General features: G+C 42.9%; 1 protein-coding gene across 1 annotated transcript; it reads left to right on the forward strand.

Annotated features, from left to right (window-relative positions):
- The first annotated feature begins 7,272 nt into the window (after window positions 1-7,272).
- On the forward strand, window positions 7,273-14,381 carry MS4A2 (membrane spanning 4-domains A2). The gene is made up of 4 exons (XM_019975786.2): window positions 7,273-7,745; window positions 8,577-8,732; window positions 9,086-9,184; window positions 10,840-14,381. Exons 1-4 carry the CDS (start codon window positions 7,716-7,718, stop codon window positions 10,936-10,938), a joined length of 384 nt encoding a protein of 127 aa, XP_019831345.2. The 5' UTR covers window positions 7,273-7,715; the 3' UTR covers window positions 10,939-14,381.
- Window positions 14,382-14,501: the final 120 nt, after the last annotated feature.

Genomic DNA, 14,501 nt, shown 5'->3' on the forward strand with positions numbered 1-14,501 from the left:
CCCTTCCTCAGGGCGTGAGCAGCCAGGGACCTTTGTTCTCACTCCCCTCTGCGGCCGCGGGCCCCAGGAAAGCCTTGCCTGAAAGAGAAACAGAGGAGTTGAAATTGATGCGGTGCTGTTGAACCGGCTGATATTGCCTTGAGAGTGGTGACTTTTAATTTTCAGTGAGGATAACTGAACATCATTTTGTTAGCTTGAAGTAGGCTATGGTGAAACTGTTTATACCACATGCGGCTTAGTCATTCAGTCGTGTCTGCCTCTTTGCGATCCAGTGCACGGCAGCCCACCAGGCTCCTCCGTCCATGGCATTCTCCAGCCAAGAGCACTGGAGAGGGTTGCCATGCCCTCCTCCAGGGGATCTTCCCGACCCAGGGACTGAAGACCCTGCATTGCAGGTGGATTCCTTACTGTCCAGGGCCAAGTTCCACCCTCCAACCCTAGAAAGCCAGTTGTTAAATATTTACCAACACAACGATGAACAAAGACGGACAGGTCATGTACTTGGAATTTAGGACCATCATTGCAGTTGCAATGCAGAGTGATTTGGAAGGAGTTAAGAGAAGAAGGCTGGTGAGGAGTCTGATACAGTGAACCGAACCATTGGTGAACAGACTTCAGTGGAAGGAAAGGTATTTACAGTAACAATCGTATTATCATTTTTCATTAATTCTGCTTTTCCTATATAAAGCTCTGAAATAATTTGCAACTTTGATTTAAAAATCATAGACCAATTTGGTGGGAATTGAAATATTATTAATATTAATATATTAAATGGTGTCATTTATATTTTGCTCTTCAGGTCTTATGTTAATAAGACCTTTTTAATTAGGTCTCCTTTTTAATCAGGTCTCTTCTCTGTAATCAGGTCTTCTTTTTAATTATATAATGTCTTCCTTTATCTTGTTCATCTGTACATCTTGCTCTTATTTACATTTGCAAATGAAAGCAATTTCATTTCTTTTTTAGAGATCAGATGAAGGACTCCATGGGGTCGCTAAGAGTCGGACACGAATGAGCGACTTCACTTTCACTTTTCACTTTCATGTATTGGAGGAGGAAATGGTAACCCACTCCAGTGTTCTTGCCTGGAGAATCCCAGGGATGGGGCAGCCTGGTGGGCTGACGTCTATGGGGTCGCACAGAGTCGGACACGACTGAGATGACTTAGCAGCAGCAGCAGCAGCATAGGGTCTGCCTGGTGGCTCAGTGGTAAAGAATCTGCCTGCCAGTGTAGGAGACGCTGTTTGATCCCTGGTCCGGGACGATCCCACATGCCACAGAGCAGCTAAGCCCATGTTTCACAACTATTGAGCCCGTGCTCTAGAGCCTGTGAGCCACAAACAGCCCGCAAACCACAACTACGGAGGCATAAGTGCCCGTGCTCTGTGACGAGGGAAGCACGGGATGGCTGACCCACGCACCGCGGCTGGGGAGGAGTCCCCACGCACCGCGGCTGGGGAGGAGTCCCCATGCACCGCGGCTGGGGAGGAGTCCTCAGGCACCACGGCTGGGGAGGAGTCCTCACGCACCGCAGCTGGAGAAAAGCCCCTAAGCAACAAAGACCCAGCAGAGCCAAAAATAAATAAAATTCTAAAAAAGATCAGTATCTATCCTCACACTTTTTTCTCTCATTGAATTGGCGTGGATAACTTCTATAACATTGAAAAGAGGAAGAAATTTGCTCTTTGACCTCAATGCTTGTTTGCTCTAGACCATATGTGCACGTGCGTGTGTGTGTGTGTGTGTGTCAGAGAGACAGAAAGACTGGGATTCCTTTGGGAGTTTCAGACAATACCCTGAAGAAATAGCAGTTTTCAATTCGCAACATGTAAACACGTGCACATTTAAGTGACCTGAACATTCAGTTTGAGGAAGCAATTGTCCAGATGGGATCTTAAAGCAAATTTCTTTGGAGTTTGGGGAAATAAACCCAGTGTATATCAAAGAGAAGAAATGTTGCTTGTCAAAGAGGAAGCCGGATGATGAGTGGGTGCAGAGTGTGGACAGATGTACCTCCAGAAGGAGGAAACACATGCGGCGGGAGGGATGTTAGCACTGTTATCTCCTCCTTCAGGCAGAGCCATGGTTAAAACCCATCTTGATAAGTTTGCCCCCACCAGAAAAAAGGCACTTTGGTATACATTTCAATGTTCACTGTTGTGAAAGATCGAGGAGTGTGTTTATACAAAGACCCAAAGTGAGGGTACAGAGGACGATAAGCATCTCAACGGGGGAAGGAGCTGGCGAAAGCTGGGGCATGAAATGGTTGAAACTCACAAGACGCGTCTCAGTTACTGATTTGCATTTTGCAAGTTTCTGTTGAAAATTCTCACAAAATAGCCTTGTGTCCAAACACCAAAGACCATCCTCAGTCTCCTTCCTCTCTAAACCTCAAGTTTAGTTTCTGATTATTCTCTGCAAATATAATGAAGTATTATAGACTGCTCCCAGAAAGCACCATAAGGAGACATTTCTTTGAGGTCTTTTCTAGAAGATATGGTGTAACTTCTCTAAAGGAGACGTGAGAGAATGAAAAATCCCGAGGCTCTATTTAAAAATAGACCTACCTTGTGATCCAGCAATCCCACTCCTGGGCATATATCTGGAGAAAATCATAATTTGACAAGATACATGCACCCCAATGTTCATTTCAGTACTATTTACAATATCCAGAACGTGGAAGAAGCTTAAACATCCACCAACAGATGACTTGATAAAGAAGCTGTGGTACATATATACGATGGAATATTACTCAGCCATAAAAAAGAATGAAAGAATGCCACTTGCAGCAACATGAAAGAATCTAGAGAAAGACAGATATCGGAAACACTCATATCTGCAAAGAGTGCTTCAGCCTTAGACCACCTGTGAAGCCCAGTCCTCTGAAGACAATTGGAGGACTTCCGACACAGGAGTGGCTGACCTGGGTCACAAACAGAGAAAACACCAGGAGAGAAGCACAGTCTCTTTTTGCCCTGTGGTTCTCTCTCACCTTCGCAGTTCCAAATAAACCCTCTCATTTTGGGGTTCTGTAAATCCTGCTGATTTCAGAAAGAATTATCCTCCAAGAGTCTCAAATCTCCCCAATTCACACTCATCCCAATTCAGTAGCCCATTCAATTTTGCTCTTAGTGATAACAAGAAAAGCCCCGTTGATCTTAATCAGCGAGGAAACTTATCTTTCTGACCAATGTCTTAAGTACGAAGATAGTTATCCACATCATGAATCACCCATCTTAGCTGGCCATCCGGAGACTCTTGAGAGGGAGCCCGCCAAGGCTAACGGTAACACTGCCCTTCATCCCTGGAGAGCTCTGCTAGTGAAGCAATGGAGGCAGAGAGTAGGAGCAGGACAGAGCTTGCTCTCCCCACTCCGCAGGAGCCCGCCAGGTAGGCGCAAACTGTTGGTTGTTTCTGTTCCCAGTCACTTAATGACCTGGAGACAGTCACAGTGCTGGGGCGATGCCAGGTCGTGAACTTGGGCATGGCCCACTGGGCTTAATGAAAATACCGAGTATAAAGAAGTTATTTGCTATACTTTCCCAGTAGTTTTCTCTGGTTGATGGGAGAAGAAGGTTTTTATTTAGCGGTAAGTTGGGAACAGCTGAAGTTTTCTAACAAAAGAGACTCATATTCTAGGCTTGAAGTAGGGGCTTTGTACCCTCTTGCCTCTGTGTCTGATGTGTGTGAATCTCTGTGACTCTCAAGCTGCGGGGTCCTGCCCCACTGTCTAGAGGGAAATGTTCGCAGGGTGAAATCTGGTGGAGATGTGCATAGTTTGGTTTCCCTTTGGATACAGAAGATCAGCACGTACGGGGAGTGTGTTAGTCGCTCAGTCTGTCCAACTCTTTGCAACCCTGTGGACTGTAGCCCGCCAGGCTCCTCTGTCCATGGAATTCTCCAGGCAAGAATACTGGAGTGTGTTGCCATGCCCTCCTCCAGGGGATCTTTCTGACCCAAGGATCAAACCCAGGTCTCCTGCATTGCAGGCAGATTCTTTACCATCTGAGCCACCAGGGAACCCCCAACACATATTAAAACTTTCTTTTAAAGGTTTGAGGAGAAACTGAAGACAGAGCTTCAGAAATCAGTAACAGATTGAAAGTCAGTGTAAAATATTAAGTACACTCCAATGCTTGGGAAGACATAGTGCTGCCAGTGAGCCTCCTCTAAGGATGAAATAGGAACAGAGATCAACAGACCTTTCAAAGTCACTCCTTTATGTACATGAAGTTGACTATGTCATTGACAACCTCTTTTCAGATACATTTCTATGTTAAAAAGACTGAGTGTGTAGGTGAACGTGTTTGATAGTTTTTACTCTTACTCACCAGCATAGATTAATGAGAAAGAGCCTGGTAATAACTCTGGACTAAGAATAAGAAGGGCTTCCCTGCTTCCCTGGTGGCTCAGATGGTAAAACAGCCACTTGCAATCAAGAGACCCGGGTTTGATCTCTGGGTCGGGAAGATCACCTGGACAGGGGAATGACTACCCACTCCAGTATTCTTGCCTAGAGAATTCCATGGACAGAGGAGCCTGGTGGGCTACATTACAGTCCTTGGGGTTGCAAAGAATCGGACATGACTGAGTGATTAAGTACACACAGGCACAAGAATAAGAGGGCTTGGTATGGTTTCTGTTCCGTCTAACCGTGATCAGATAGTGGTCCTGGCCACTAACTTGGACCCTCTGAGCCTCTGAGTTTCCTGACTTTTACAGTGAAGATTTTAATTACAGAATTATTTTGAAAAATAAGCAAAACTCTCCTTTCTGTCCATTGAGATCTTTGCATGGAGACTTATAGAGTTTTCTCACAGCTGCATTTCTGTGTAAACTTCACAGTGCATCTGAAATTGAACTTGCAGAAATATCTCTCCAGGAAAGCGTTTTACTGGAAAGGCCCGTCCCAACTGCACCACGCCAAACGTGGCTGACTGTTTTGAAGAGAGAGCTGGAATTCCTGGGGGTGAGTGAGCCTCCTCCAACCTCAACTGGAGTAAAGACTGGCTCTAGGAAAGAATATTAGGTGGCATCAACATAGCTTCCCTACTCAGACTCACAGAGGGAAAAACCTAGAAGAAAATTGTTGACACTCGCCACACACTGTTAGGCAGAGTCCTAACAGTGGCTCAGTTGGCAAAGAATCTGCCTGCAGTGCAGGAGACCCAGGTTCAATCCCTGGATTGGGAAGATTCCCTGGAGAGGGAAATGGCAACCCACTCCAGTATTCTTACCTGGGAAATCTCACCAGAAGATCCTGGTGGACTGCAGTCCGTGGGGTTCCCAGGGTCCGACACGACTTAGCAACTGATCCACCACCTCCAGGCACCCTGTTGGGTAGAAAGAAGCATTTCTTCATGAAGACTAGGGTTAGACTAGCAAGTAGGGTCTGCCAACTCTGTTCAGTTGCCAGTGGATCAATATCACCCTGTGAATGATTTATAATTTTGTCTTCTCATAGATAGAAAGAGCCATTATTAACGTCCACCATGAGTGTGTAAATAAAGGCACAGGAGATGGCTATGCTTGCATGAGGTCATGCCAGTATAGATTCTTAGAGTGGCCAGATGATACTGGAAAATACTGCATTTGATCCTTTTGAGGCCTGCCTAAGACAGCAAAGCAGTTTCTCACGTTTGGCCTCGATTATAAGGAAATTGATGTGATCTTAGAAAAATACCTTCTGATTCACAAAATCTATGCATTTTTCTACAGGTAACACAAATTCTGATTGGTTTGATATATCTTTATTTTGGAATAATTGTGAGCGCCAAGATCAATGATTCAGAGTTTACTGAAAAGTTTTTTTCATCATTTAAAGCTGGCTACCCATTCTGGGGAGCCCTATTTGTGAGTATATGTCTACACTTGTCTGAAATAATACTGCACATGGCTTTTCTTTTATCCAGATCAGATCTAGCAATTGTTTATTCTCGTGTTGAGAATATATGAGTGTATGCTAATATGTATATGGATATATATATATAATATAGATGCATACTCACAGTTTACAAGGCACTTTGGGTTAAACTAGCTAATACATGTTTATGTATCTCTCAAGAGGCATTTAGCTAGTAAGAATCGAACCTAAACTTTCAGAATCCAACTTGAAAAAAATTTGTGTAACACCATTCATCAGTAAAGCTATTTTAGCGAAGGTAGTGGAGAAGGCAATTGGAACCCCACTCCAGTACTCTTGCCTGGAAAATCCCATGGACGGAGGAGCCCGGTGGGCTGCAATCCATGCTAAGGGTCGGACACGACTGAGCGACTTCACTTTCACGTTTCACTTTCATGCACTGGAGAAGGAAATGGCAACCCACTCCAGTGTTCTTGCCTGGAGAATCCCAGGGACAGGGGAGCCTGGTGGGCTGCCGTCTATGGGGTCACACAGAGTCGGACAGGACTGAAGCGACTTAGCAGTAGCAGCAGCAAAAGTAGCGGGGAGAGATTGTTGAAATGAGGAGAGCAAGGCTGACATCTGATGAACTTCGACTGTGCCCTAGAAACTCTGTTAGGCACTTTCTCACTGTATCTCTTTCAGTCAGTGTACTAGTTAGAAACCAGATGGCTGAATGAGCTTACAAAAATACATAGTTTTTATTGATGTATAACTGATGTATAATAAACAGCACCTATTTAAGGTGTATAATTTGATAAATTTTGACATGACACGTGAGAACATTTCCACATTAATATAATGAAGATACTCATCACGGCCAAAAATCTCCTGTTCCCCTTGGTCACCTCTCCCTCAGCCCTGTCCTCCTATCCTCAAGCAGTCGCTTGTTTTCTGTCACAGCAGACCAGTTTGCATTCTCTGGAGTTTTACGTAAGTGAATGATAACGCCATCTTCTCTCTAACGCCTGGCTTCTCGCACTCAGCATGCTTGTTTCTGATTAATCCGTGTTGTTTTTTGCATCAACATTTTTATTCACGAGGATATATTTTAACCCTAAAAATACTGCATTGGCTTGGCCCTCTGCTAAATATGCAGGTCTCAGGTCACTTGTTCAAAACTCTCCTTAAACTTTTGCTGTATTTAATTTGAAACTTCCTTACTGTCTTTTCATTCCGATCATTTAGTTCATTAGGTGTCCCTCAACTCACCACACAATCTGAATCTATGAAATGTTCTGAATGTGTGCTCCTGGTTGATAACTTCACTAAATCCTTCACCATGTGTATTTTCATAATGGCTGTATGTCTACAAGATAGATGGCAGACTCCGGAGACGGACACGTGTTTCTCACCCAGAGGAACTGACACTGTAATGCACAAGATGCTCGTACGAGCGAATGATCACAATAGAATGCGAGTTGTGTTACAGCAGAGTCACACCCCAGGGGCTGCTGGACTTCACAGCACTTAGTGGGGACCCATGGACTCTCAGAGTTAGCATTACCTGGCAGCCTGGTACAAACGAAGAATCTCAGGCCACATCTAGGACTTACTGGGTAGCAATTTGCATTTTAACAAGATAATTCACATGGACATTTAATTTTGAGATGCTTTCTATAGGAAATTAGAAAAATAAAATGATAAAACTAAAAAATAAAATGGATTAAAGGACATCGGTATAGAATGCCCACAACTTTACCTTCTGTTTGGAAGGTGAGGATGAAAGGGACACAGAGAAGAACAGAGACCCACTGTGCTTTTTACCCCCCTTCCTTTTGAACAGTTTGCTATTTCTGGTATTTCGTCAATCATGTCTGAAAAGAAACCTTCAGCATATCTGGTGAGTTGCATTCTGTCTTTATCCTTGAGAAGGTAAGAAAAATTTAATATTAAGAGTCTTGAAGGAGTCACGCTGTTATCTCTTATGAGTGAATGTGGATATGTGATTTTCTTCCAATCTACTTTTGTCTTGGATATAGTCACTAAACATGTAATCATTAAAATACCAATTGTACCACTTAAAAACAATGAATTACTTTGACACTTGTTGAAAAAATACCCTCACACCAGCTATGTCCTCACACTATAGTCCTGTGATCCAACAAATGATTCATTTCCAAGAGTATAGTTTGTCTAGTCAAAGCTAAGGTTTTCGCAGTAATCATGTACAGATGTTAGAGTTGGATCATAAAGAAGGCTGAGCTCTGAAGAATTGATGCTTTTGAACTGTGGTGTTGGAGAAGACTCTTGAGAGTCCGCTGGATAGGTCAGAGACCAAACCAGTCCATTCTAAAGGAAATCAACCCTGAATAATTCATTGGAAGGACTGATGCTGAAGCTCTGGCCACCCGATGTGAAGAGCCCACTCATTAGACAAGACCCTAGTGCTGGGAAAGATTGAAGGCAGGAGGAAAGGGGACAACAGAGGACAAGATGGTCAGACTCAGTGGACATGAATCTGAGCACACTCTGGGAGATAGTGAGAGAGCGGAGCCTGGTGGGCTACAGTCCATGGGGTCGCAAAGAGTTGGACACGACTGAGTGACCTCACTTTTTTCCCTTTGCATAAGTGTGGAGTTTGTTGGATGTATCCAGCCCTGAAAGGCAGGTAGGTTTACTGAACACTGTGGCAGATGCGGGACCCAGTCTAAATGTTCCCCTTTGTCGTCAGATTCGCGGATGCCTGGGAGCAAATGCGGTTAGCGGTGTGGCTGCGGGAACAGGCGTTGGCATCCTCATCAGTAACCTGAAGCAGAGTGCCACTTACGTCTACAGCTGCGAGGAGGTCTTTGTGAACGACTACTGCTCTCTGGCCTGCTTCTCCACCGTGTGTATTTCTCATGGGAAGGCTGAGACCCTGGTCCTGATCTAAGTGGGACGCCTTCTTTCCCTTTCCGTGAACACCACCCTTTCCTGCCACGGCATCACGTAATGCAGTGTTCTGGAGGCTCGTGCCCAGGGTCGTGCCAGCCTCTTTCCCCCACCTTGACCTGAGTCCTGCAAGGGTGGTGCCGGGGGCTTTGAGTAACCACCTCCTGGTTTTCGCACGTGTCATTCTATAGGAACTGGCCGTGTGCTGAGTGGGCATGGGTGATGAAAACAGGGGCTGCTGTAAGGGAATGCGCTTTCCCACCCCTTGACTCCATTGTCCTTTGGTTGTTGTTGGCTGTTGCTCAACAGGAAGTTGTGGCGATGATCCTGTTTCTCACCATCCTGGGCTTTGGCAGCGCTGTGTCACTCATAGCTTATGGAATTGGTGAAATACTTGAAGGAAATCAGGTAGGCGGAGGCCTGATATTAAACCCTAAATGATAAAGAACTTGAGCTTTGTTGCTTAAAAGTATGGCCTGGCTTTCCTGCAGCATTGCTTCCAGTTTCAATATTCCATTTTCCAAGTTTCAGTGTTTTGGTTTCCAAATCTCATGTTTTGAATGAATTAATTTATTTTAACCTCACTCATTATTAGAGAAAAGCAAATCAAAACCACAGTGAGGTATCATCTCCCACCAATCAGAATGGCCATCATCAAAAAGTCAACAAACAATACATGCTGGAGAGGGTGTGAAGAAATGGGAACCAAATCTCATGTTTTGAATCAAATTTTCCACTCACAAACCTCATAGTATTAATATAATTCCTTTGGTTGAAGTTTAGGAAAGTAAGATCTTCATCATTTTAGGAAATGTAGATGCTTCAAAGTATTAAGCATATGTTGAGCATAACAGACAAATATACAGGTAGCACATGTTAGAAACACTTAAATATCTGGGCTTTTAAAAATTTGTTCCTGCTCTCTTTCTTGGATTTCACCTTCCCACTTGCTCTGAAGCCTGTATTTTGTTTCCTCTCTGAGTCATGACTACCAACTGAGCTTCCACTTGTCTTACCCAATTTTATACCTGTGACGTATGAAAGAGAGTTAGAAATACCTGATGCATACACATTTACTCAGATCTTCCAGGTAAAACATACTCCCTCCATCTTTCCACTTGCCTGAAGCATTCAAGTCTGCCTGCCTTTTCTGATCCCTTTCCTTCAGAGATAAGTAAGATAAGAGATGTACCAAATTTCAGGTACAGAATCATCTCAACAACTTCTCATTGACAATTTCTTTGGAACCCACTTGGCCAGCCAACCTGGTTTGTTGGAGATGGAAGTATTGTTGCTGTTGTTGTTCAGTCACTCAGTCACGTCCGACTCTTTGCGACCCCTTGGACTGCAGCACGCCAGGGTTCCCTGTCCTTCACCTTCTCCTGGAGCTTACTCAGACTTGTGTCCATTGAGTCAGCGATGCCATCCAACCATCTCATCCTCTGTCACCACCTTCTCCTCCTGCCTTCAGTCTTTCTCAGCATCACGGTCTTTCCAATGAGTCGGCTCTTCACATCAGGTGGCTACAATATCACAGCGTAATGGCAGGCTGTGAAGAAAGCTGAGCGCCGAAGAATTGATGCTTTTGAACTGTGGTGTTGGAGAAGACTCTTGAGAGTCCCTTGGACTGCAAGGACCCAACCAGTCCATTCTGAAGGAGATCAGCCCTGGGATTTCTTTGGAAGGAATGATGCTAAAGCTGAAACTCCAGTACTTTGGCCACCTCATGTGAAGAGTTGACTCATTGGAAAAGACTCTGATGCTGGGAGGGATTGGGGGCAAGGGGAGAAGAGGAAGACAGAGGATGAGATGGCTGGATGGCATCACTGACTCGATGGCCGTGAGTCTGGTGAACTCCGGGAGTTAGTGATGGACAGGGAGGCCTGGCGTGCTGTGATTCATGGGGTCGCGAAGAGTCAGACACCACTGAGCGACTGAATTGAACTGAACTGAATGGTAGGCTGTGAGATACAAAAAAAGATGAGATATGACTCTTAAGCAAATATTCTAATGGCAAAAAATTCTTGGTGATTGATAATGTTTTTTCCCCCTCACCTCATCAGATTCCAGAAGATCGTCTTTATGAAGAAGTAAATATATATGCACCAATTTACAGCGAGTTGGAAGAAAGAGAGGAGCCAACTTCTCCTGCTGATTCGTAAGAATCATGTGTCCAGAACATTCTGATTCACAGCAAAAGGCTTAGAAAGCCATGGTCTCTGTGTAAGAGGCTATTGGCAAAATTTCAATTCTTTCTATGACTTGACAAGTTTATATTATGGTTTTTCTCCAGACGGCAATATTCTATTTTTGTTGTCTCTGTTCACTTAAATCCACCCCCTCCATTTGTAGATAAGATGGACTCCTGCATTTCTTGTTTTCTGTTACTATGTCAAACCCATCCCTTCTGGGACGTCCACCTGTAATAAGTAAGCATAACTGTGCAAACAGGGAAAACAAGAGGAAGACTGGCTGAGAGCTGAGTTAAGTTTAACAGTTTGATAATATTTGCCCTTAGCCTTTTTGAAAGCTGCAGATGTGTGTGATCTGTGACCCCTTTCCGACTGCAAGCACCTTGAGGGCAAAGTCCATTCAGCAAACTCATACTGAGAGCCAGCTAAGTGAAACTGCTGGCACTTGTCTCCTTCACGTTGTGTATTCCAGTATTTCACCCATGGTGGGTGCTCAGTGTGGGAGTATGGGGTGTAGGGGTGAAGGTTCAGAGAAGGTACATCACCAGGTCGAGTCAGGAGTAGCATAGGAAAGGAGAAATTTTGGAGATCATAAGACCAAATTGACATAAATCAAGAATAGAGTCAGAAAGACTCTGTTAGACAGACTATGCATAGAGATTCTTTAGGCATGTATTAAGCATTTTGGTGGATACATATCAAATTAGCAATAGCTATTTCCTCATTGGGTTTGGTCTTATATGAACAAAACAGCATGATTTGTGTTAGAAGCAATCCTTCTAACACAGAAGGATTGCTGATCTTATAAAGGGCCCTGGAATACCAGGCCTATTGCATTTTATCGAGTGAGCTGTGGCAAATCCTTTAACGTTTTACTTAATCAGGGTTTTTTCATCTGTGACATTAAGATATTAGGAATAATTTACCTGCCAGCTCTAAAAGTGTGTGTAGAAACACATGCAAACACAGGATAAATTAGTATATGTGCTGCCAAAGCAAGCGCCACAGTATAAATGAAAAGTGCTCTAAAAAAGAAATTATTGTGGAATCCATTCATATTAACTCATGAATATTCATTCACGCTCACACACAGCAATCTCCAAATCTTAGTCTCTAATGATATAACATTTAAGTCCATTTTATCTTGAAAGTCCCACTTCCTAATCCCACTTCAACTTTCTCTTGAATATGCATTCTGCTTGACCACCTCACGTCAGCATCCTGGGTTGAAATGTGCTTTCTTCCTTTCTGTTTTTGGTTGAGTTTCTCCTTTCCATAAAGCCTATCTTAAATCCCATTTGATTCTTTAAGTTTTTCTAGTTGATTGCTTCTCTCTCTAGATGATGTTTTTCTAATCAAACACAGACACACACACACACACACACACACACCCTACAGTCTATATAATTTTCTGTAGGCAAATATTTTATGTCCCCTCAATGATAATATATTTTTTCAGAGACACAGTATCTCATAAAAATCTATATTTTGCCTGAATCAGCAGCACATTCACTGGTACAGTGTTGCTCAAAATTGTTTGCAGACTGATGAATAAACAGTAGGGAGTTTTATTAAGTTACTCACTGTATCTGGTGAGATGTAAACCGTAAAGGGAAAATCACTTAATGAAGAATATGAAATGGAAGAAGAATCAATTAAGACCTGAGCTAAAATGAAGTCAATGGAAATGAAGAGAAATGACAGTTTCTAAAAAATGGAGAAAGAGTTATCGGTCTTCCCACTACTGAGCTGAATTAAAGAATGAAACCAGAGAGGCAACCGGTTGCTTAACATGTTATGCATTTGAATCTAAGATCAAGGAACATCAGGTAATGTTGAAAGACAGAGGAAGTGAGAAATACAAACGGACACGTGAGGAGTACAGACAGAGCCAGATTAAGCTCAGCTTTAGACTGTCCTTTTTAGGAGATTGAAGGGAAACGCAGTTTCAGATTGCCTGGTAGTGTTCAGGGCAGAGTGCTGGTAAGGATGGATTTTGGTGACAGAGGTTTAGTGTTATTGTAAGAGAGATCAGTATTAAATGAAGAAAATTAACACTCTAAGAGAATTATATTGAGATAAAAGTAAAGCCCAGTTAGCCTTTACATGCCTGTAACCAGTGGCGACATGCACATCATGGGGTGGCGAGGAAATACCCAGGGCAGAAAACAAGAGAATTAGGCAGGAAAATGCACCGTGAAGCTGCAGCCAACAGGTAGCCCAGAGTAGACAGAGGTTAGACAAAGAATAAGTAATCCCAGAGACAGTATCTGCTGACCTGAGGAAGAGACAAATCAATAGGGATAGACCCACATAAGATGTAGAGATGGGACAGAGAAAACAGCAAAAGTGAATGAATGCGAAGGCGCAGAGAAACTCAAAACAGGGCTATCTATGGTGATGCATGAGATAGCAGAACACTTGCAGAAATATTTAGAGAGACGATGGGGGCATGTGTGATGCAAGAAGGAGAGACGAGATTGTGAACAGAAGATGGTAAAGAAAACTAAGCTCTCCAAATGAGTTTGTTTCTTTTGACATTTTTATAGAGAAGGTAAAAATAGTTCACACTTTTAGCCTAAATCTTGATAGAAGAGTCCTGGGGAGAGACTGAAGGAATCAGCTGGGGTTATTATTCACAAATTAATTAACGAAATAATTAAGTACATTTTATTTATTTGGCCTGCCAAAATTAAAAATTGATAAGTAGGTGTTAATTTCTCCAGGCTATGAAAGACACCACATAACCATGCAACCAATGATGACGTCAGTTTTTATGCTTATCTGACCTTAGGAGCCTAGATTTCCTATTTTCATTTTTTCTGAAATTAAAATTTTGTTTCCCCAAACTTGACAACAGCTTAAAAATATACTCTTTTACTGCATAGCTTGCCAAACCGATTCACCATTCTTAATCATTCATAGATATAATCACACACTTTCAAGGAAAATATGTTCACTTCCAAACCTGGCCCACCAGGACCTCCAGCAGTGACTCTGGTCTACCTTTTTATTGTATAATATTTGACTCTGCTCTTCCCTCCACTCAGTTAATATTTTAACTGCATACTGACTGTGTATCTCTATATACATCACACATTTTTTTTGTCTTAAGATCATTCTGATAGTTGTTCTTTATCTTCCTGCCTTTTATCATGTGCCTGCTGTAGGCATCCACTGAGAATGCAACTGGAATGCTCTTCACATATTTAGTGTCTCAATTTATCTTTTTTAAAACATCAACTTAAAGGTTATTTTCTCTATTGGGATTGCCTAATGTTCATGTATTCATCCAGCCTGCTTCATAATCACTTGCCCCCATGATGCAATGTATTATCAGTGTATTTTTTATCTCCTTGATATATCCTTAATCACTAGTATTTGTTCAATAAATCAGAATCATTTATTTCTTATCTGTGTGTGTGTATCTGTGTATATATATGTGTGTGTGTGTGTGTGTGTGTGTGTGTGTACATTGGGGAGGAGATTGATCAGGGATAATTGGGAATCAAAATATCAATTCAGTGATGCTA

The sequence above is a fragment of the Bos indicus genome, chromosome 15 (genome assembly GCF_029378745.1).
Source record: "Bos indicus isolate NIAB-ARS_2022 breed Sahiwal x Tharparkar chromosome 15, NIAB-ARS_B.indTharparkar_mat_pri_1.0, whole genome shotgun sequence".
Lineage (NCBI taxonomy): Eukaryota > Metazoa > Chordata > Mammalia > Artiodactyla > Bovidae > Bos > Bos indicus.